The sequence below is a fragment of the Paroedura picta genome, unplaced genomic scaffold, assembly GCF_049243985.1.
Source record: "Paroedura picta isolate Pp20150507F unplaced genomic scaffold, Ppicta_v3.0 Ppicta_v3_sca25, whole genome shotgun sequence".
In the NCBI taxonomy this organism is placed as follows: domain Eukaryota; kingdom Metazoa; phylum Chordata; class Lepidosauria; order Squamata; family Gekkonidae; genus Paroedura; species Paroedura picta.
Genome location: NW_027518622.1, coordinates 304710 through 328448, shown reverse-complemented (window position 1 = coordinate 328448; position 23739 = coordinate 304710). Strand labels below are relative to the sequence as shown.

The 23739-nt window shown below is 41.6% G+C and overlaps 1 protein-coding gene across 3 annotated transcripts in view; it reads left to right on the top strand.

Moving 5' to 3' along the window:
• Window positions 1–23739, top strand: part of LOC143828404 (rho-associated protein kinase 1) — a 90134-nt gene that overhangs the window by 7371 nt on the left and 59024 nt on the right. For all 3 annotated transcript variants that reach the window (XM_077318832.1, XM_077318833.1, XM_077318831.1), the window contains exons 2-7: window positions 15780–15861; window positions 16744–16844; window positions 19786–19923; window positions 21140–21315; window positions 22277–22361; window positions 23251–23395. In XM_077318832.1, the coding sequence (XP_077174947.1) occupies window positions 15780–15861; window positions 16744–16844; window positions 19786–19923; window positions 21140–21315; window positions 22277–22361; window positions 23251–23395 (727 nt within the window). The remainder of the gene's footprint in view (window positions 1–15779; window positions 15862–16743; window positions 16845–19785; window positions 19924–21139; window positions 21316–22276; window positions 22362–23250; window positions 23396–23739) is intronic.

The following is a 23739-nucleotide window of genomic DNA, read 5'->3' as shown; positions in this document are numbered from 1 at the left end:
CAGCTGACTTATGGAGACCCTGTAGGGTTTTCAAGGCAAGAGGCATTCAGAGGTGGTTTCTAATTGCCTGGCTCTTTGAAACAACCCTCCTGTTGCTTGGTGGTTTCAAATTCAAATAGTGACCAGGGCTGACCGTGCTTAGCTATCAAAATCTGACAAGATCAGGCTAGCCTGGGCTATATATAAAATCGAGGCGATACCTGCCTCTGCTTTCAAGATACATGCTGGAGATGCAGGTAGAAGGTTTTTTAAAGAAGTTGATTTGCATAATAGGACACAAGTACCCATTCTACACATATCAAATCCATAATCCATTTTAACAACTGCTTTCCTCATATATATTTTTGGGTTGTTTCTGCTGGCTGATAACTTTTTGAATAGGAATCTCGGGATCTGCTAAACAGTTCATGAAACCATCAGTTTAAATGCCTCCAAGCAAGTTCACTAACCAAATTGTTAAAATATTTCCCTAGCTATTTAAGAGTCAGGCTGTTCTGTGAGATGTTCATTTATATTTCTTAGGTCTGTTTACAAAAACAGTTCTGTTCTGCACACTGACCTTACTCCTGATCTTCTGTGTGGTCAGTATTTTGGAATTATATGTTCTGCATCTTGTCTTTTCCCCCCATATTGTTTCCTGCTTTAGATAAGATGTTTTTGTTAACCCTGAGTTACAATCCAGTTTTAAAATTGTAATTTTTTAAAAGATAGGAGGCCAGAGGATGTTGGTAATTTCATCATTGCTATCCTCAGATTACTTCTCCCCTTTAAATTTGTGTAGATACATTATCAATACTGTGCTGTAGCTCTAAATTGATGAATCACCCAACATATCCAAGGACAAATGTTGAGAGGGAATTGATTGATTGTATAGCTTTCAAAGATCCTATTGAAGTAGCAGTGCCATTCTTTAGGGGGAATAAGAGCTTCTCTTCTAAATCTTCAAAAACTTTATCTTTAATAACACCTGACCCAAATCTTTCCATCTTTTCCTGTACATAGCTGTTCTGTGGTAGTGAACTTGGCATTTTGATATGTCTTTACATCTCCCATTTAATATAAATAATTAAACATCAAAGAATTATCTATCTTTGCCTGGTGTTAACTTTGTTATCTTGGGTAGACTATTCCTGTGGGGAAACTTTGTCTAAATTCCATCCAAGCATATTACTAATTGTTACATAGTCCATCTCTGTGCAAGCAATTTAAATCCCTACAGAGAATTATTTCTGTATCAGGATAGCCAGCTTTAACTAATTTCATCCATATTCCTCATATTATGGCAAACTAGGGGGCATGAAATATTTAAGCAAAAAAAAAAAAAAAGAACCATTTGGGTATAATTACAATGTGGTAATTTCAGTTGCAAGCTAAACAAAGGCTAACAGAGCAAGTCCCCACTAACAAAAACATAAGGAATCTCTACAGATGTTACGTTTCATGAAGATGAGTGCTCTTCCTGTTCCTTCTACAAATCCAAATCTATTCCACAGATTTTATTTTATTCATTTGCTCCTAAAAACTCTTAACTATCCTTAGAAACGTTCAGTGACTTATTGTTTTTTTATATTAGAATAGACTCTCTCATTGCCATTATAGTAGCTAGAAAGACATTGAAGTTGTGGTTTCCAGTGCCCATGAGCCCCTGCCATCCCCTGCCAACAGTTAAAGAATGGCACCCTCTAAACTGGCGAGCTCTCTCAGCCCCACCTCCCTCACAGGGTGTCTGTTATGGGGAGAGGAAGGCTTCCCCCCTCTCCATCCCACCCCCCCAGAAACCAACCTGCCTCCCACTTACACCCCAACCCAAACCTTCCATAACCAAGCTCACCTGCAATGCAGCTAACGTGGCCAGCCCCAGACCCCTTTCTCCAACAAAATGTTGCCATGGCCTCCAAGATGAGCACCTTGGCAGCTGCAAGCTGCCCTGCTGTCCCCCTCTCTGCAAAAGGCCTCCCCAGCCCACCACTCTCTGCCACCCAGCCCCCTACTACACTTTCTTCGCACCCATATCACCACTACCACGTCCCCATTTGCCACCATACCACCAGAAACCCCCCATCCACAAAACACCCCTTCATCCCCATGCCCTTGCATGTGGGACAACCCTCCCCTTCCTCTTCCCACCCCCAAGCTCTAGCGCCCGTTGCATTTCTGGATACAATGGGCTTTACCCCTCATTGTATATAATCCATGACAGGGTCTTTCTACCAGATTTTGCTTTAAGATAGAATTTCTTAGTGATCATTCTTAAGCCTCTGCCTCATCTAGAAATTTTGAAGCCACAGACTTTTCTCCCCTGTGAAAAATTGAAACGTGTGCAATACTTTCCCATCAATTCATGAAAAAGTTGAGGAAGCCCTTAGACCTTTTCATTATGTACACTTGGGAAGTGTGAAATGCTTTGTAAGATAAGACTTTTCTTACTGAAAAAGGATAATATTTGATAAAAGGCTTTTTCAAGTACTCCCCAAAATGTTCAAAATATTTTAATTGAAGGAAATGAAAAAGTGTTAGTATTTTAAAATACTATGCTCTGTGAAAACCTTGCCTTCTAATAATCATTCTAAAAGATGAAATATTTTATAGGAATTCTTCTTTTTCCCAGTAATCTTGCAAATATTCTGATTTCTCCATTACAAAAATTGGGGGAACGTCCTTGAGATAAAAATGATTTTGTAGAAATGCATTTTTCTTTTCTTAATTACAGAGATGTTGTGAGATTTATGCACTCCCTGCGGAAATGACAGGACAAAAATGTTGTAGGTAAATAGAGTGTGAGAATATCCATCTATGTGGACCAAGAGTGAGGGGTTTTTGTCTTGACCTCACCAAATTGTATCTGATTACTGTTCGTTTTTAATTTGGAAAATGTAGGCGTTCTTTGTTCTGGATCTATGTGTCCAGAGAAAAAACACAGTCAGAAGTGGAGACTCTTTCCAATGTGCATGGTTATTTCTGTCTTTGTGTGTCTTAGTCTTTAAAAGTTATTTATATTCTGAAAGTAATTGTTGATAAAGGGTGTTGAATTCTAGTAACCCTTCTATTGAATTGGTCCAGTGGCAGGACCTCAAATTTGATAATGTACTCTTGTGCCAAAAAGCACAATATGCCTAATGATCAAGAGATTAATCTGGCATCCTTGTCCTAATTTTGGGCATCCTACAGTCATAGTATGGCATACTCCAGTGGTCTTTTTCCAGTGGTCTGGAGAGACCTTAAGATGTTCTTGCTAGTGCACAAAATATGTATGTATGTATGTATGTATGTATGTATGTACTGGAGATTTCTATAACCTGGAGATATTAATTTTGGGTAAGTTGCAACATAGCTGAAAAGTGCATCATAATCACCAGGTTCAGTAACTGAGAATAATACCACACTCACTATTAGTATATTATGGACTTAAAAACAAAATTTTGAAAAGTGATAAGAGACAGAAGCACACATGGTAGTTTCTCCAAATGTGGTATTCGGATCTGGCTAGAGCTCCAGTAGCATAATTAATAAGAACTCTGGTATCTTCCACCAGATTTTAGCAGAGGCAGAATCTTGACCTCCCATTCTCCCTCTGAGGCAGAGGACATCTTGATGGGTAATTCCTACCATCCAATCAGGGATGCATGAACAATTTATTTCAGTCAGTACACTGACCTACTTCTCTATTATACTCAGTCACAATCCACCTAACTTCTTTGTTTCAAAGATCAAATAATGTGAAACTATTTCCCGACAACCAAAACATATATAAATAAGCAAACTATATATCAACAAGCAAGGGGTTTCCAAGTCTACAGCATTCACAGGTAAGCAGACTTCTGGTGTGGGTGTAAAAGCACCTACTCTCCATTTGGAACATCATATACAGGGAATAGCGAATGTGCAGACAGCTTAGCTTAGCTGTCAGGAGATCCAAAAGGAAGACTAGTTGTGAAATAAAAGTCTACTGTAAACCTTCCCTCCAGTTCTACCAAAAATTGTTCCAAAAGACCAGGGAGCAACATGGAGAAATCATTGTGGTAGCTTCTTTTTTGACGTCGACATTCATGGTTCTCAGCCCTACTATAAATGGCATCAGACCCATCTCTCAAACTTCCTGTGTCAACGAACATGTTATACCAATGCCTAGTCTGTCATCCTCATACAGAGCAGCTACAATAGACTGCTTGGAAGCTATAAAGAACAATTTTTGAGACTGGGCTAGTTCAGAAATCATAGATACTATCCTTGCACTGAGGAGAAAGTCAGCCAATAGGATACACAATTTCACATGAAAGGTATTTGTACTCTGGGATAGGAAGAAGAAAATAGATGACATGGGTCCTCATAATAAAGCTATCCTGTTTTTTGGGATTTTTTTGTTTGTTTTTATAGGAAGACATAGGCAGAGGTTTACAAATGACAATTGTTAGATGTGGCAATTCTGGCTATGATGCTACCTCTGGCAGTGGAAAATTCTATTTCAAGACATCTGCACATGTTATCGTTCTGAAAGCATTCTTATTCAGCACATAGCATAGTAAATCTGATGCTCTACTCATTTTCATCTTCCCACTGAACTTGGGGAATAAAAGGTCCAGATCTACCATCAGTAGCTGTCTCAAACTGTGTATTATAGATGCCTATAAGCAGCAAACACCTGACATCCACAAGGATTGACTGTCCACTTGGTGAAAAGTACAACTAGTGCAGTCATTGCTGAGCATGACACAATGGAAGAAGTATGCAGGTGGTGATGTGGTCTTCTATCTTTATCAGATATTGTAAGTTCGGTGTATATAGTTCAGTTAATGTTGCATTTGGGAGAAGAGTCCTCCAAGTATAAGACCCAGATGATGATGACCTGTCCAGAAAATAGGACACTGCTTTGGGAAGTTCCACCAAGATGTCCTTCACTCAGAGGGAAAAGGACCATTGCATACTTACAGAGCACATTATAGTACTGTGAGCAAGATGCTACCAGGGCATGCACCCAGTGGCCTGATCTTTTCTGTTTAGGAAAGGTTGCAGTGGAAGCTGGTAAAAGGCACTTCTGGTCACAACTACCACTGCTTAGGTATGCTTCGTGTAGTGGGTTAAGAGCAAAGGACTCAAATCTGGGTTTGATTCCCTGCTTCTCGACATGGAGCAAGCTGGGCTAGTCACAGTCCTTTTAGAGTTGTTCTCATAGAGCAGTTCTGTCAGAGCTCTCTCAGCCCCTCTTACCTTACAGGGTGTGTATTATGGTGAGAGGAAGTGATGGTGGTAGTGAATGACTACTGGATACTCACCAAGAAGGCTCCTCTTTCTCTGAGCCACGGAAAACATCTTGGATTTGGTATTTTTCATGCCCAGAGAGATAGAACTAAACACTTCTTTCTGTTCCTGTCTCCCTTGAGCGTCACCCCCTCAGCTTTTTCTCCCATCTCACAGGGAGCACAGCTAGGCGTTCCTCCTATTGTGAATCTAAAATTCTTTATTCTTATCTACTGTTTAACTTACTACTTTCTTACTTAACCTTTTCCTATTCTCTGTTACAATTTGAATCATTAGCTTGGGGGAGAAAACCAACCTCCTTTTCCGATGGCTGGAGCTTCTAGAGTCAGTTGCAGATGCATTTTGAATCTCTAACAAGCGATGGTGCTTTTCCAGCATTTATCAAAAAATAACCCAATAATTAATAAATAAATTGATTACTTTTTTCACATTTATATACCACCCTCCCCGAAGGCTCAGGGTGGTTTACATGGAACTGAGAAAACTATACAGAAATATTACAGATAACTAATTATAACATTAATATGATTATCTGTTAATAACAGAGCAACCGTATAACATTAAACAATAATTATACAATGGGTCCAGGAGTCTTAGTGGTTTTCTGGGGGGGAGAGGGAGAGGGGGGCAGGGGCCCTGCTGATGTTGGCTGATTGTGCCTGGCCTCAGCCAAATGCCTGGTGGAGGAGTTCCCTTTTGCAGGCCCTGCGGAACTGCTTTAACTCTGTCGGAGCCCTGATCTCTTCTGGGAGCTCATTCTACCAGGTGGGGGCCAGGACAGAGAAGGCTCTGGCCCTGGTCGAGGCCAGGCGGACTTCTTTAGGGCCAGGGACCATTAGCTGGTTGGTGGTGATGGAGCATAGAGCTCTTTGGGGGGGGGGGCATAGGCAGGGAGGTGGTCCCTCAAGTACACTGGGCCCTGACCATGTATGGCCTTGAAGGTAATTACCAGAACCTTTAGCCTGATCTGGAATTCAACTGGTAACCATTGCAGTTGATGGGGGATGGGCTGGACATGGGATCTCCATGTTGTTGCTGTGAGGATCCTGGCTGCTCTGTTTTGGACCAGCTGTAGTTTATGGGTCAAGGCTAAGGGCAGGCCTATGTAGAGCAAGTTACAGAAATCCAGTCTGGAGGTGACCATCGCATGGATCACTGTGGCTAGGTGTTCCGGGGCCAGGTAGGGCACTAGTAGCTTGACTTGGCGGAGATGGTAAAATGCCAGCTGAGCTAATGGCTGTGAAGGCAATGGGTAACAGTTTCTTCTCTGACAAGGACCTTGAAGCCCCAATTACAGCTGCAACTGTGGAGTTGCCAGGCCCGGTGGACATTGCCCATTCATGAATTGTGTCGACCGTGGCAATGTCGCAACCAGAGAGGGAGCAGCCAAAACATGCCAAAAGGCCCAAGGAGTCTTCTGAGGCCATGGAGGCAAAGCTCCTACTTGACAGATCAAACCCTTTCAGCTGCCCAGCTTTAAGCTCCCAGCACAGGGACTGAGCTTGCCCCAGGTCCAGTGGGCACTCAGCTGCCTATGAGCCTACCTCCCAATGAGTCTTCTATATTGGAATCTGTGAGTGCCTGTGAGGTCCAAATATCTTTCCCTCCTGAGTTTACAGGTTTGCTGTGGCAACTATAAGGGAAAAGATATTGTTATGGTAGGGAGGAGGATACTGAGGATATCCCCCCAGTTATACAGCCTTCTCAGCCCAGTAACAATATGATGATCAAAACCTCCGCAAGGAGGAAGCCTCCAGAGCCTCTTGGCCCATGAAGGCAGCCAGGAAAAGGAGAAATATTCCCTTAATGGCAAAATCCTCAGACAGCGACTCCAATGATAGAGAAATCACTTTCATGGATTTTTTTGAGAGGATAAATTTAGTGTGTATATGTCAATTTTATCATTTGGAACTAACCTATTTGTAATTGAGAAAGGAGATAAGAGGAAAATGTGAATGGGAAAGCAGAGTGTATGAAGAAAGTTTTGCAGAATGCATTGGAAAAAACAATAGCTTGAACACTATGTATCATCCCCCATCAAACTTGTAAATGCAAGCAGATTTTCATTAATTAGTAAACTGTATAAGAACATTTCTTCCACATGAATTTTTATTTTTTAAACCAGGATAACACCAAAACAATTTGAATACTTAACTAACCCTTACTGGGTTTTATATTGATAGATTGCTGTTAAACAGAAGAGTCAATTCCTAAATGATCCCCCCCCCCCAGTGTAAAAAACTGCCATGATAATGGAAACAGTGCCGGATCAGAAACGTTGGAGTCCTGCTTTTTAGCTTTCCAGTGGCATCCAGCTTCTTACAGTTGGAAGTTGGGATAAATGGACCTTTTGATCTGATTCAGTAAGTTGGTTATTGTCTCAGCAGATTTCCAGCCATTTTTAATATCATATCTTCTCCTATCAGCTGAATTGTGTGCTTGTATTGGGCAGTCATTACTTGGTTTAACAAAGCCAAAAGATGGAACAAAGAACATTATGTTCTGAGGTACCACTGAACTCAAATCTAGTCCCTGGAGCATATAGAAGTTAAAAGCAATCCTTTTTATAAACAATCACAGTTATTTGGAGTTTTACTGTTGCTCTACTCACCCTTTTCCCCCTCAGTCAAACTTTGCTTGTGGGCATCTGGCAAGTGATTAGGGTGGCAAATCTTTTTGATGATTGCTTAAGTTAGCTCGTAACTTCCTTTGAAAACAATTCCCAATTAATCATTCCTGTGTTTATTTCTTAATGTTTAAATATATGTGAGTTTTTAATTATGGAGTATACGTGACTGTGTTTTGTCTGATAGATCATTGCCCTGCGTTATTAGATTAATAGTAATAAAAATTCAGAATGCACACAAAATTAGTGTTTTCCTGTAAGTTTTTTATACACACACCATTAGTATACATTTTAGTCTTTATGTTGGAAATGTGAACAAAATGGACATTATGCCACTTATGGTGGATGTGTAAACTAAAATTTTTGAATACGAATACATTTATTAATCCAGAAAAATCTAAAGATTAGTATGCAAATAAAACCAGAGACTTTTTGAAGGAGTAATGGACAAATAAAAGGAAGCCATAGAAGTTTGGGTTCATATATTATGAGTTTTTCATCCAGTCTAATCCAATTCCCTGGAACATTGTGAAATTATACCAACTTTTGTTTTAAAGTTGTATATTACTATGGAAACAGTCATTATTTCTGCCAGTATGGCTTCAAGTATGTGTTTATATAATATTGTTGCATTGTGGTTGAAAGGCTCATTAATATTTGAATCAGATGTGACTGGAATTCTTTTTGTGATTTATATCATATTGCTAAACTATATTTAGCATTATTGTTTTTCATTCCATTATCTTTAACCATAATAGAATGTGGTAGTGTTTCTCGGTTACCAATAATAACATTGGGCCGGAACAAATCTGCAAAAGTTAGGAGTCAGTATTAAGTGCTCTGCAGTATAATCAAGTCTCAAATATGTGACTCTGCCATCTCATGAGCAGCATTTACTGCCATATCCTGCCTCCAGAAAGTTGTGTGCATGCCTGAAATTTCCAGCAATGGATGTTATTCCAAGGTAAACATGCATAGGGTCATCTCCTGTGTTTTTTACTTTGTGGGCTTTACTTTAAATCAGTAGTGGCAGCCTTTTATAAATAAAAAGAAAGATACTATATTTATATATGGAAAGAAGAAGTGAAGAAGAATCCAAATGTTGTGAGCCCAGGTCCTGTTAGTGAAGACTCCTCAGAGGAAAAGCCTTGCCAAGAGCTCCAAGTTTCATGTGAGACCTTAATTTAGACAGGCATTCCCAGAGACTCCTGTTGTTCAGTAAGTTAGTTGCCTGCCACTGCTTTCACTTAGAACATTATACTTATCTGGCCCTTTATCTTCAGTATAAATACTCCATATTTACACTCCATACAATACACTGTAATTATGTTTTCAGGACCTATGGGAGTAGCAAGCTATATGCTTCTAGCATTCACATGCAAACACATTGTGTTCTTCGCTCTAGCACAGAGTGAAGCGGAAGAGCAGTAGAACAAATGGAAGCTATAGAAACAATTGCTGGATAGAACGTGGATCTAGTGAAGGGGAAGAGGGGACAAGTACCTTCATCATTACTAAGTTTTCAGCCGCAGGTCTTTGCCTGGTAGCCTGATCCCCCCCTCCCACAAGACCAATTGCCATTTCAGCTGAGAATTTGTTTTTTCTTGGTGTTGGGTGAAGCCTCGCTGCTGTCTTTTTTTTTTTTTTTTTTTAAGAAATACACATTGTTAGAGCTTTTTGGGGAACACTTAAGGTTTCCTTTCTGTTTTTTTTCTCCCTTAGAGCAGGGGTTGTTTTGCTGGGAAATTCTCAAATAACTACATATTCCTTTGTTCCCTAGGATTGTTTTTGAGAGACAGCTTCCTCGCATCTCAGCCTTATGTTTGGGGGGGGGGTTGGCTGAGGTTTCACCCTTTGGGGGGGGGGAGGACTTGCCTTTGCTGGGCACTCTCCACATTTTGTAACCTTTCTCCTTTCCTTCATGTGGCAATCCTCAGATAAAATATCTTGGGTCTACCCCCTCACATTGAAGGGTCACATGCCAACTCCAGGCACAGTTGTTAGAGGTAGTATAGGGGGATGCTCAGAGAAGGATTCCCTTTGTGGTTGGCCCGCCACATCTTGAGGGTTTGGCTCAGGTCTCACCCTTTTGAGTTTGGGGCTTTCTTTTGCTGGACATCCTGCCCCATCTAAAGCCTTTCTGCTTGTTTTTCTGGGGCAGTCTTCAGAGAAAACATCTTGGGTCTTGCCCCTCTTTGCATTAAAAAGTCACATGTGAAAATCAGGCACAGCTGTTTGGGGCCACTATGCCCATCTCTCTCCTAGCATATCCACCCAGAACGTTCTTTTTCCCACCATGCCTGCCTAGAAATTACCATGCCTATCTGCCTCCCAGTATACCTACCCTGGACTCCACTATTTTAATCTCCCAGCAAACCCACCTATAAGCCCACTAAACCCATCTATTTCCCAGCACACCTACAAAGCCTCTATATCTCCCAGCATACCTGACCAGGTCTCTAATGGTGTGATGTGGAGAGGTGTGTGAATTACCTCTTATCTCTAAGGGCATGGCGGGGAAAGGTGGGTAGGTAACCACCTCCCAGGGGCAAAGGAGAGAGGGGTGGCCCACATCCAGAAGCCATGTCTATGATGAGGTGAAGCACTCAGGGGGGTTCCACAGTGAATTTTGTATCTCTATCACACCGGAAGACAGCCTAATGAACCGAACAAATCAAACTGGTCCTCAAGCATAATGCGGGTTGTGTAAATTTGAAGTTGGGCAGATGTTGATAGGGATACCTATGGATTTGCTGTTTTTTTCATGGCTCAGTCATAGGCTTGGTGAACAGCTCTGTCTTGCAAGCCCTGTAGAATTACCCAAGGCAGTGGTCTCCAACCTTTTTATCACCGGGGACAAGTCAAAGCTTGACAATTTTACTGAGCCCCGGGGGGGGGGGGTAGTGTTTTGCTAAGGGATGTCACCGCTGCTCCCTGAGCCCCTGCTCCGCTTGCTTTCCCGCCGGTGCCCCTGACTTCCCACCGCCAGCTGGGGGGTGCTGCCAGCAGCAGCTGTGCAGTGCCACGCCGAGGGGGAGCCCCAGCCATGGTGGCCGCTGGAGAGCACCAAAGATGAGCTGGCGGCAGAGTGGCAGGGCAGCCCCCAAGGCAGCAGCCGGGGAGGAGCCGCGGCCCGGTGCCGACTGATCCACGGACGAGCACTGGTCCCCGGACCGGGGGTTGGGGACCACTGGCCTAAGGTCTTGCTGGGCTCCGGTCTCACTGGGCAGATCATTTTAGTTGGCACTGATTTAGGTCAATTTGATTTCTTTGGATCAGGGGATCCTGAGCAGATTTTGCTCACTATATCTTTGGGGGGGACGCAGTGGGAGAGGATTATGCAGGTTGTTTGTGGTGGTTCTTGGAAACAGATATGTAGATGTGTGTACAAGTTGGTGAGTTTGGGATGTAAAGTCATGCTTTGTGTCCAGTATATGAACTGGTCCAGGCTCAGATTGATGGCAGGGCACAAGCTGTTGAAGTATTGGTGGAATTTCTTGAGAGCTTCCTTCTCTGACTTTAGACGATGAAACTGTCATAGATGAATTTCATACATAGGGCAGATGTTAGCGAGTAGGAGCAGATTAAAAAAATAAGGCCATTTATCTAAAGAATTGTTACAAATCATTTTTGAGATTTCTTTTATTGTCATGGCACAATGACTGCTTTAATTTTTGAAAATTATAGCACTTTTCTGGGATTTCAGCATTTCCAGAATTATGGCACTTTTCTGGGATTTCAGCATATTTTTAAACTAGGGACCAAGCCTATTGTACTGGTAAATGCAATGGGCACTAGATGTGCTTTTGGGGCTAGGGGGAAGGAAGCCTTCCCCCCGGCCCCAAAAGCAAATCTAGTGCCCGTTGTTGTTGTTGAATTGAAAGACTTGAGGCCCACTGCACAGGGTTGTTGTGCAGATGAAACAGGAGACAAAAGAACCCCCGCAACAGCATCCAGTTTTGTCTGTAGAATAATGCTGTGCAGTGGCCTCAAATCTGCAGAGAGTTGCAAAGAAGAAATACACATGGCTTGGCTGTGTCTAACCCCCGGCCAAAGCAGTATTTTAAGTGAGAAGGGGCTTTTCTATGGCCTCCCTATCAGCCATTTGGCAGAAGGAGAAATTCCCTCCTCTCAAAAGGAATGCCCACCCCTATGCCTGAAGTTCCCCTGCGTTGCTTTCGGAAACGCCTCAGTCAGGGCTGTTAAAGGCTCCTTTGTAGCAGGCCTAAAGGGAGGGGGAGGGGGCGCACTCTCAGTGCTCTCTCAGTGTTCTGAGGCAATTTTCAGTTGGACATGGCAGTTAGGACAGCCTTGGGATGAAAAGGGCTGGCACATCCTGTCTGAGTCTCTGTTCTCATCCCCCTTGTCAGCCCTACTGGCCTCCTCTTCCTGCGGTGGTCAGAAACAGACTGGCAGCGATGTCTCCAGATTGCCCCTGGCTGGGCTGGCTTTGTACCTCCCGACTGGATGGAACACTGGTCTGTACTGGTGAGGGTTCAATGGGAAGGTGCTTTGCACCTTTCAATTGGCCTCTCACCCAACTGGCTGGAATTCTTGTCAGTCCGGAGCTAAGGGGCCAATCATTGGCCCCTGTTTCCTATCCTGGACTCAGCCCACCCCCCTTAGCCTTTCTCATAGAATCATAGAATCATAGAGTTGGAAGGGGCCATACAGGCCATCTAGTCCAACCCCCTGCTCAACGCAGGACTAGCCCTAAGCATCCTAAAGCATCCAAGAAAAGTGTGTATCCAACCTTTGCTTGAAGACTTCCAGTGAGGGGGAGCTCACCACCTCCTTAGGCAGCCTATTCCACTGCTGAACTACTCTGACTGTGAAAAACTTTTTCCTGATATCTAGCCTATATCGTTGTACTTGAAGTTTAAACCCATTACTGCGTGTTCTCTCCTCTGCAGCCAGCAGAAACAGCATCCTGCCCTCCTCCAAGTGACAACCTTTCAAATACTTAAAGAGGGCTATCATGTCCCCTCTCAACCTCCTTTTCTCCAGGCTGAACATTCCCAAGTCCCTCAACCTATCTTCATAGGGCTTGGTCCCCTGGCCCCAGATCATCTTCGTCGCTCTCCTCTGTACCCTTTCAATTTTATCGACGTCCTTCTTGAAGTGAGGCCTCCAGAACTGCACACAGTACTCCAGGTGTGGTCTGACCAGTGCCGTATACAATGGGACTATGACATCTTGTGATTTTGATGTGATGCCCCTGTTGATACAGCCCAAAATGGCATTTGCCTTTTTTACCGCTGCATCACACTGCCTGCTCATGTTTAGTTTACAGTCCACAAGTACCCCAAGGTCTCGTTCACACACAGTGCTACCTAGAAGCGTATCCCCCATCCAGTAGGCATGCTTTTCATTTTTCTGACCCAGATGCAGAACTTTACACTTATCTTTATTAAATTGCATCTTTTGCCCATTTTTCCATTGTGTTCAGATCTCGTTGAACTCTGTCTCTATCTTCCGGAGTATTTGCCAGTCCTCCCAATTTGGTGTCATCTGCAAACTTGATGAGTAGTCCCTCCACCCCCTCATCTAGATCATTAATAAATATGTTAAAAAGTACCGGGCCGAGCACCGAGCCCTGAGGTACCCCGCTACTCACCTCTCTCCAGTCTGATGAAACACCATTGACAACAACTCTTTGAGTGCGGTTCTCTAACCAATTCCCTATCCACCTAACTATCTGAAAATCCAGATTGCAGTCCTTCAACTTATCCATCAGAACATCATGGGGAACCTTGTCAAAAGCTTTACTAAAATCCAAGTAAATGACATCAACCGAATTTCCCCGATCCAGCAAACCTGTTACTTGGTCAAAAAAGGAAACCAGGTTGGTCTGGCAGGACCTGTTGGAGACAAATCCATGCTGACTTCCTTGGATTACCAAATTGTCCTCCAGATGTTTGCAGATCGCTCCCTTTAATATCTGCTCCATTATCTTCCCCACAACAGAGGTCAGACTCACTGGTCTGTAGTTTCCCGGGTCATCCTTCCTCCCTTTTTTGAAGATCGGAATAACATTTGCTCTCTTCCAGTCCTCTGGGACATCTCCAGTCCTTAAAGAGGTTCCGAAGATGATGGACAAGGGCTGTGCAAGTTCTCTGGAAAGTTCTTTGAGTACTCTCGGGTGCATTTCATCCGGACCAGGGGATTTGAACTCATCCAGTGCAGCTAAATGCCTCTCGACAACCTCTCTATCCATGTTAACCTGCCACCCAGACACTGTCCTTTGGCTATGGCCGTCTCTAGATGTGCCTAAACACTTTGACCTGTGGGGAAAAACAGATGTAAAATAGGCACTAAGCCTTTCTGCTTTCTCTGCATCTTCCGTTAGAGTTTGTCCATCCGCACCCAACAGTGGGCCTATTGCCTCCTTCACTTTACGTTTGCTCCTCACATAGCTGAAAAATCTTTTCTTGTTACAACGGGCTTCCCTGGCCAATCTTAGCTCACTCTCAGCTTTGGCCTTTCTGATGATTGATCTACAGTGCCTAGTAACCTGTAGGTACTCTTCTTTAGAGCTCTGTCCTTCCCTCCATTTCCTGAACATTTTCCTTTTCTTTCTTAGTTCCTCTTGAAGTTCTCTGTTCATCCAAATAGGCTTCTTAGAGCTCCTGCGGTGTTTTCGTCTTTCTGGGATAGTCATTGATTGAGCATGCAATAGCTCCTGTTTGAGTAGCGCCCACCCTTCACATGCTCCCTTCCCTTCCAGCATTGTCGTCCATGGTATGACACTCATCATGTCTCTGAGTTTATTAAAGTTTGCCCTACGAAAATCCAAAATCCGCGTCTGGCTACAAGCTTCCTTGGCTCCCCATCTCAAAAGGAATTCTATGAGGACATGGTCACTTCCCCCTAGGGTCCCCACCTCCTTCACCTCATCCACCAACTCTTGCCTGTTGATCAGTATTAAGTCCAGTATGGCTGAACCTCTTGTGGGTTCATCTACCATTTGATAAATGAAATTGTCAGCCAGGCAGGTCAGAAAGTTACATGACTGAGGACGCTTTGCAGAGTTTGTTTCCCAGCACACATCTGGGAAATTGAAGTCACCCATGATGACAAGGTCCTGCCGCTTGGATATTGTCTCAAGCTGCTCACAAAGTGCAGCATCCACATCCTCTCGTTGGTCAGGCGGTTGGTAGCAGACACCAACCACCACACTGTTTGTTTTCCCCTCGCTTATTTTCACCCAGATGCTTTCCACTGTAGATATGCTCTCCTTCACTAGAATTTCCTGACAGGTAAGCCCTTTCCTCACATACAGTGCCACTCCTCCACCTCTTCGATCTATTCTGTTTTTTCTGAACAGTTCATATCCATCCACCATTACATTTCTGTTTAATTTATATCGCTCCCCAAGTGATTTACAGATGAAAGAACTGTGTGGTACCTCAGTAGAAATCCTTTGTATCAGATGAACAGGATTTTTAGTGTGATACATGTTAATAAGTGACAGATGTGTATTAAACTGGTAAGTATAGAATCACTTATCGAAGTCAGAAGTTTTAGTTGCTTTGCTATGAGTAGAAGAGGTTAGTTGCTTCAGTAGTTTGTTATATGTATACGGCAGAAGATGGTACAGAAACATATCCCTTCTGGATATGTATCTTTTTTGGCATGAAAGCCATGCATGTTGTATCCTACCCAGAACTACAAGAATAATAATAGTAGATATATTGTTGCTTGCTAAGGATGTCAGAATAGAACTAGTTCTATGTGTAATTTTTTTTTGTCTTTAACATAAAGAATCCTTTATATTTCATACACCTTTAAACATTTCTGTGTTAGAACTACAATATATAAGAATAATGTAATCTGTAGTAAAATCAGAATATATAATTAATATTTTATTAAGTAATCTATCACTTTTGTTCTTCAGGATGGATTAGATGCACTTGTGTATGACTTGGATTTTCCTGCCTTAAGGAAAAATAAAAACATAGACACCTTTTTAAACAAATGTAAGTATATTTATGTTTTCTTGCTGTTAAGAATAATGCCCTTCTTTCCCCCCAGTGGTTGGGCAATAACTGAATTATAGCAAGTTTTTTTGATAATGTTTGCATGTGTATGAACTTAGCCTGTTATATATACAAAGCTATGGACCAGGAAAAGTTTGAATGACATTTCATGCTGTCTTTATAGTGTCCATCATACAGGTGCTTCTCTCCAGGTGCCGTTGTCTTCCAGAAGAAGGGAGGGCTTGGGCCACGATGGATGAACTGTTTGTACTCTATTTTAGTAATCACTTTCGTCACAGATGCGTCGGCCCAGGTCCTTCCCTGGCTGCGAAGCTGGGCTGGGGGGGGGGGGAGAGGGTTTTGTGGCCGGCCGCAAAGCTGGGAAGCTGAGCCGGGGGAGTGAGAGGGCTTAGCGGACGCGACAGGGCTACGAGGCCACGGGAGAGGACTTCGAGGGCTCCTAGCGCCCGCTGTATTTCAGGTACAGCGGGCTTAAGGGCTAGAAGTTATATAAATTAATAAATTACTAATTCATGTGATGAGTGCAGATTGTCCCTTTTTATGGTTCTTGCTTATTAATAAGAATTTCTGAGAATATAAATTTGAAATTATTTCTGATATGCTTGTGTAGTGAAATTGTTGTAGTGTGTGATTCACATGTATATGTTGCCAAATTACTGAAAATAAGTTCAGAAATTTGAAGGACATTGAGAAAAGTTATTATCTTAAACAACTTGGGTATTTAACAAATGTTGCAAGAAGTTAGTAACAAAGTTTAAATAGAATGAAACACTCATTAGGTTTTTCTTATATGAAAATTTATTTCTAAGGCTTTGAATTTTCCCTCATGCTTAGACAATTTTCCTTGTATTTTATTCACAGATAAAGACACAATAAACAAAATCAGAGATCTTCGTATGAAAGCTGAAGATTATGAAGTAGTGAAAGTGATTGGCAGAGGTGCATTTGGGGAAGTGCAGTTGGTAGGTTGTCATTTAATATGTTCATAGGGCAATAATTTTTATTTTAAATTGGAAATTTTGTAAGAAGAAGCTTTTATAAAAATGTAGTTTTCAGAAAAAATTAACACTGCTACGGTGCTATATATATGCCTTACCGCTTCTGAAACAGGAAAGGAGTGCATTCTCCAAAATGGGTGTGATTGTCATATATTTTTTAATAAAATTGTTATGGTAAATGCATACATGAGATTATTGCTTACATATTGATGTAAAAAGAACTGGAATGTGAATTGTGTGGAAATCAACCAGGACTGGACTGTATTTTTACTAGTATAGCTCATAACTATGAGTAATGACGTATTGATAAGGATACAATTAGGCGATAACTAGAATTAGTTTCTTTTTGCTGAAAATATTTTTTGACATTACTTTGACGAAAGTGAGTTGCTTTCCATTGAAGGGAAGGGGTGTGGAGCTAGTGGAGCTGACAGCATTCCAACTGAACTATTCAAAATCTTAAAAGACGATGCAGTAAAAGGGGTTACCTCAATATGCCAGCAAATTTGGAAAACTCAACAGTGGCCACAGGATTGGAGAAGGTCAGTTTACATCCCAATCCCAAAGAAGGGCAATGCCAAAGAATGTTCACACTACCGCATCATTGCACTCATTTCTCATGCTAGCAAAGTTATGCTCAAAATCCTACAAGCTAGGCTCCAGCAATATGTGGACCGAGAACTTCCAGAAGTGCAGGTGGGATTTTGAAGAGGCAGGGGATCTAGAGATCAAATTGACAACATATGCTGGATTATGGAGAAAGCTAGGGAGTTCCAGAAGAACATCTAATTCTGATTTATTGACTATGCTAAAGGCTTTGATTGTGTGGAGCACAATCTTAAAGAGATGGGAATACCAGAGCATCTTATCTGTCTCTTGAGAAACCTATATGCAGGTTAAGAAGCAACAGTGAGAACCGGGCATGGAATCACTGATTGGTTCAAAATTGAGAATGGAGTTCAGCAAGGCTGTATACTGTCGCCTTGCCTATTTAACTTGTTTCCGGAGCACATCATTTGAATGGTGGGGTTAAATGAGTCACAAATTGGGATCAAGATTGCAGGGATTAATGTCAACAACCTCAGATATGCAGATGATACCACTCTAATGGCAGAAAGCGAAGAGGACCTAAAGAGCTTTCTGATGCGGGTGAAGGAGGAGAGTGCAAAAGTTGGCTTGAAACTCAACATCAAGAAAACGAAGATCATGGCATATGGCCTTCTCAATTCCTGGCAAATAGATGGGGAAGAAATGGAGATGGTGACAGATTTTATTTTCCTGGGCTCCAAGATCATTGCAGATGGGGACTGCAGCAAAGAAATTAAATGACGCTTGCTCCAGGGGAGGAAAGCTATGGCAAATCTAGACAGCATCCTAAAATGCAGAGACATCACCTTGGCCACAAAAGTGCATCTAGTCAAGGCTATGGTATTCCCAGTTGCAATGTATGGCTGTGAAAGTTGGACCATAAGGAAGTCCGAGCGTCAAAGAATTGAGGCTTTTGAACTCTGGTGCTGGAGAAGACTCTTGCGAGTCCCTATGACTGCAAGGCGAACAAGCCGGTCAGTCCTAGAGGAGATCAGGCCCGACTGCTCCTTAGAAGGCCAGATCCTGAAGATGAAACTCAAATACTTTGGCCACCTCATGAGAAGGAAGGACTCCTTGGAGAAGAGCCTAATACTGGGAGTGATCGAGGGCCAAAGAAGAAGGGGATGACAGAGAATGAGGTGACTGGATGGAGTCACTGAAGCAATCAGTGGGAATTTAAATGGACTGTGGGGAGTGGTAGAGGACAGGAAGGCCTGGAGGATCATTGTCCATGGGGTCGCGATGGTTCGGACACGACTCTGCATCTAACAATATCCATAGGAACAATTTATTAACTTCACACTAAATATTTCACTACCTTTCCTAGATCTAAGATTGTATTACTTGGATCCTATATCTTCATTCTTTATGAAATTCTCCTCAACCAGTCCACTGCAAAGTTCTGGTCCTTTGAACTTTTACTTAAACAAGGACTACATTTTAAGGAGCCCTAAAAATGCCCAGTATGAGAAACGCTATGCAGTGGAGGATCATATCTGCAACAGACAAAATGAAGTCCACACAGAATAGAGACATAGGATCCAAATATATATTTAGTGAATTTACTGAAAATGAGTAATATTTCCTTTATGAGCCTATTTCCTATAACATTTTAATATTTTCTTCATGTTGTCAACTAAACTCTTTCAGGGATTAAAGCTATGTGGGTTATGAGAAACAAAGGAAATTGAAAGATGAGAAAAAAGACTGTTCCCTTTAAAGATAAGACCAGAAGTACCAAGGAACATATAAAGCACTTGAATTTTTTTCTAGATAATTTTTGCTTTTAAATGTAGCTTTTTCATTACAGAAAGATTGTTCTCCTTCTCTGTTTTTCTTGGTCACTCCCCTTCAGCCACCCTAGAAATTCTTTATTTTGAGAAAAAGTAGGTTGCATACTATGTTAGCATCATTTGGAACCTTCTAGAGGTAACCACAACATCTGACTGTAGTCAAGGCCACATCTTTCCTCAATACATAGTTACAACCAGGAAAGTAAGGTGTGCTACGTGACTATAGGAAGGGCCCCTTAGGTAAGGTGTGCTAAATGACTATAAGAAAAGGTAGTGAAATATTTAGCATGAAGTTAATAAGCTGTTCCTATGGATAGATATGCTAAAAACTTAACTTTAGAATCTTCCCCTGTTTTTAGCCATGCACATTTTCAGCCTTCCATTTAAAAAAAACCCGGTGTTTTAATGTACTTGGAACATTTGATTAAGGATCCAGTAGGAGAGATCTGTGTGTATGAATATAATGGATTGTGTCATTTTTATTTATGCTAATATTTGCTTCATCTTAAATTTCACTTTTAAAGGTAAGACACAAGTCGTCAAGAAAGGTCTATGCCATGAAACTTCTGAGCAAGTTTGAGATGATAAAAAGATCAGATTCTGCATTCTTTTGGGAGGAGAGAGACATCATGGCATTTGCAAATAGCCCTTGGGTTGTGCAAGTATGTTGTTTAATTTGTTTGAATTTACAGCACGAAGTCTGGTTAACTGTTATTATATTTATTAGTGTATATAATAAACTGGTTGACTCAGCCTTCCATCCTTCCGAGGTCGGTAAAATGAGTACCCGGCTTACTTGCTGGGGGGTAAATGGTAATGACTGGGGAAGGCACTGGCAAGCCACCCCGTATTGAGTCTGCCATGAAAACGCTCTAGGGCAGTAATCCCCAACCACCGGTCTGGGGATCAGTCGGTACCAGGCTGCGTCTCCTTCTTGTCCTCCTCCACGGCCCAGATTTAGAGGACTGACTGTTTCAGAAAGGACAGAATGTTGAGAACACCTAAAAGTCACTGGATTGGCGGGGGGGGGGGGGAGGAGAATGAACTAGCTTAGGTTCCTGAGAATTTATAGGATTTGAGCGTGAGATTTCTAAATAGTTTTTTCCTCCTGTGGTTGATTGGTTTAATCATTTATATGTCACCTTTGTGCCGATGGGGAAATAAAGTGACTTACAATACAAAAGTCCAGTTTAAACAAACAAACAATCTTCTGAAAGCAGGACAGGTTAGTCTGGGTCTCTCTTTCTCCCTCATCTGTTTGTGTCTGGCTTCAAACTGATTTCAGAAGATTAAAAACATTAGTGAAATATTTTGAGATTTTTACTTTGTAATACCAAGAATGATGTAATCCTTAGGGTACAATGAAAAGTATTTTAATATAGTTAGCTCCTTTTGATGATCGATATGTAGTGTTCCAATATTTCCCTCTCTTTATCTGTCTTTATTTAATAATTGCAGATGAACTTTCAGAGAAATCATAAATTGTGCTAGAAAGTTACCCAAATTTATCGAGGTATTTTTGTTAGACAATAACAAGACTAAGCAATATGATAAATTTATATTTCCTATGATGTCTTCATTGGGTTTATTGGCTCAGTTGCAGGGCATAAGTAATTGTACCTTGTAGTCAGATTAGATACATTTTCATGTAAATGGGGCACTATATATAGACAGTGAACTTGTCTCATCCTTCATTTTTTTTATAAGTTAATTGTTTTAGTGAGTACAATGCAAAAGCAGGGCTGAAAGAATTCTTGTGATAGCCTTGGAAATAATTTTTAAAAATTTATTGAAATGACATGCTTTAAAACAAGAGCTTTTAAAATCTATTTAAAGAGGTTTCGATGATGAAAATAGTGATTTTGTTTCCTTCTGTAGCTGTTTTATGCGTTCCAAGATGACCGTTACCTTTATATGGTGATGGAGTACATGCCTGGTGGGGACCTTGTGAATTTAATGAGCAACTATGATGTTCCTGAAAAATGGGCACGATTTTATACTGCAGAGGTTGTTCTTGCATTAGATGCAATTCACTCCATGGGCTTTATTCACAGGTTTGTATGTTGTTTTTAATATTTTAGGCTAGTGTTTCAGCTGGTATTTTACATTGAAACAAATGTAAGCATTGCAATTAATCCTCCATTGATCATCATCCCTGAAAATAGTAAAATTTTCACTTTGAAAACAAACAAATTGGGGGTGATGCTATACAGTATAAGGAATGTTATTGTTTTCTGCTTCCACTCTCATCAATAAGGAGGTTGAAACACAAATGATGACTCACTTGAGACTGGCCCCATGTTTTTAAAATTCACATTCTAAGGCCCATATGTCCAATTTTTGCCTCTAAGGAGCTGGGTTATTTTGCTTATCTCTGACCTAATGTTTCCAATAAACCTGTGTTTTTTCATATTGGCTTCATACATTTGTCATATAGTTGTTGCTTAATATATTCTCTCACACACATTTTTAGCCCCTCCTTGAGTGGGATTTGCAGGCCAAGGGAGGCTGGAAAGCCTCCCCCCCAGGTGCAGCCTCTCTTTGGCAGCAAAGGCCTGTTGCCAGCTGTGCAAGGTGGCGATAGGGCTTTGCAGTGCAAGGGAGGCTGGAAAGGCTTCCTCTCCCCCCTCCCTCCCCAGGCGCAGCCTCTCTTCGGTGGCAAAGCCCTGTCGCCGGCTCTGCGAGGTGGTGACAGGGTTTGCAGCCCAAGACTGGAAAGCCTCACCCCCGGGCTGCTACCCATTGGCAGCATCTCTGCGGCCCAGCCTCCCATCTGGTGGCAAAGCCCTGTCTGGAGGCAGTGGCGCTGCTAGCAGGCAAGGAGGGAGGTTGGGAGCTGGAGTGGGAGGGCCAATCAGGGTTGACCTGGAGGGACAGGGCCCTGAACAGTCTCCTCCCAGGATGCTGTTTCCCAAATATAAGGAGCAATATAGTGTTAAGGATATTACTTGTGTTATTGCATGTACTAACCTTTTTTTTGCTCAATTAAAAACTTTTGTTTTTTTTTCTTTACAGAGATGTAAAGCCTGATAATATGCTGCTTGATAAATCTGGTCATTTAAAACTAGCAGATTTTGGTACCTGTATGAAGATGAATAAGGTTTGTATGTTTAAGTGATGAACTAACCTCTTTTGCCAAGGGTTCCCAGGGTTTTTCAGTAGTGGGACACATGATCAGAAATCAGTATTTATGCTGCCTGCATTAATTCTTATTGACAATAATAGTGAAATGTTAGCTAATAAAAATGTTTTACGTTTTTATTACATTTACAGTAATACAAAGAAGTTCCAAAAACAGTTTAATCAACTTTATTTATATGAAGAACATATTTAGTGACCTAGTGCTAGTCAATGATCAATTTTGGTCAAGTGAATGAGAAAGTAGTTGTTCAACAGACTGAAACATTGAGCAATATAAGGTGCATGTAATCACGGCACCTCTCATTGCTGATTCCAAGTTTACATTACTGATGGTGGCTCTAGTTCAGTTTTAGTAGTATCCTGGAAGCAATTGTACTCTCTCAGAGCCAGGTAGATCCCCAGAGTTTGGCCACGTAGCCAAGAATTTCAGGATAGCTTTGGAATTCTTATACTGGCCCCCAGAATTCTAGGAGATACCACGTCTTGATGGACACAGTTCTCTTTCAATCTAGCCAGTTCCTCTTGAAACTGAGCCACATTGATAGGACATATGCTTGTCAGTAATTGTTCATAATGCCTCAGTTTCCTGGTGTAATTGTAGTGGAATTAAACTTGAACAACTAAAAAATTGTTTTGCTTGAAAGCCTAGGTGGGTTGCATTTGGTCCATGGACCAAATGTTGGCTGCCCTTGCTCAGTGCTTTGAATAACATGTTTTTCTTGAACCTACTTTTGGATCTAGTTTTTGAAATGTCTGATGGGCTTCAACTGTAATAAAATGTTGTTCTAAGCCGAATTTTACACTTTTTTCAAAGGATCATGTGTGAGTGAATTTTTTCTCCTGTATAGGAAGGCATGGTACGATGTGATACTGCTGTTGGAACTCCAGACTATATATCTCCAGAAGTATTAAAATCTCAAGGTGGTGATGGTTACTATGGGCGGGAATGTGACTGGTGGTCAGTTGGTGTCTTTTTGTATGAAATGCTTGTTGGTGAGTATCAAAAAGATCTTTGTTTTATAAATGTCATTCACTGTATTTCTTATGTTGTATCTTTCTTTGTTTAAAATAGTAATTTTAATGTAGTGGCTCTCATTTATTTGCTACTTACAAATTGTTGTTTTGAATATAATTCTGTGCAAGAGAAATGCAAAAGAAAGACATTTTTGGAATCAGTAATATTACAATTAGTTTTAACACAAGCCACATCCCTTTAATTATGTACTATCTCCCCCAAATAAAACTTGGTTTGTGGCTGTGATGACACACTGCTTAAAACTGGAAATGCTGGCCCTCAGTGGGGGTTATTCACCCAATAGGAAAAAGGCAGTTCCCCA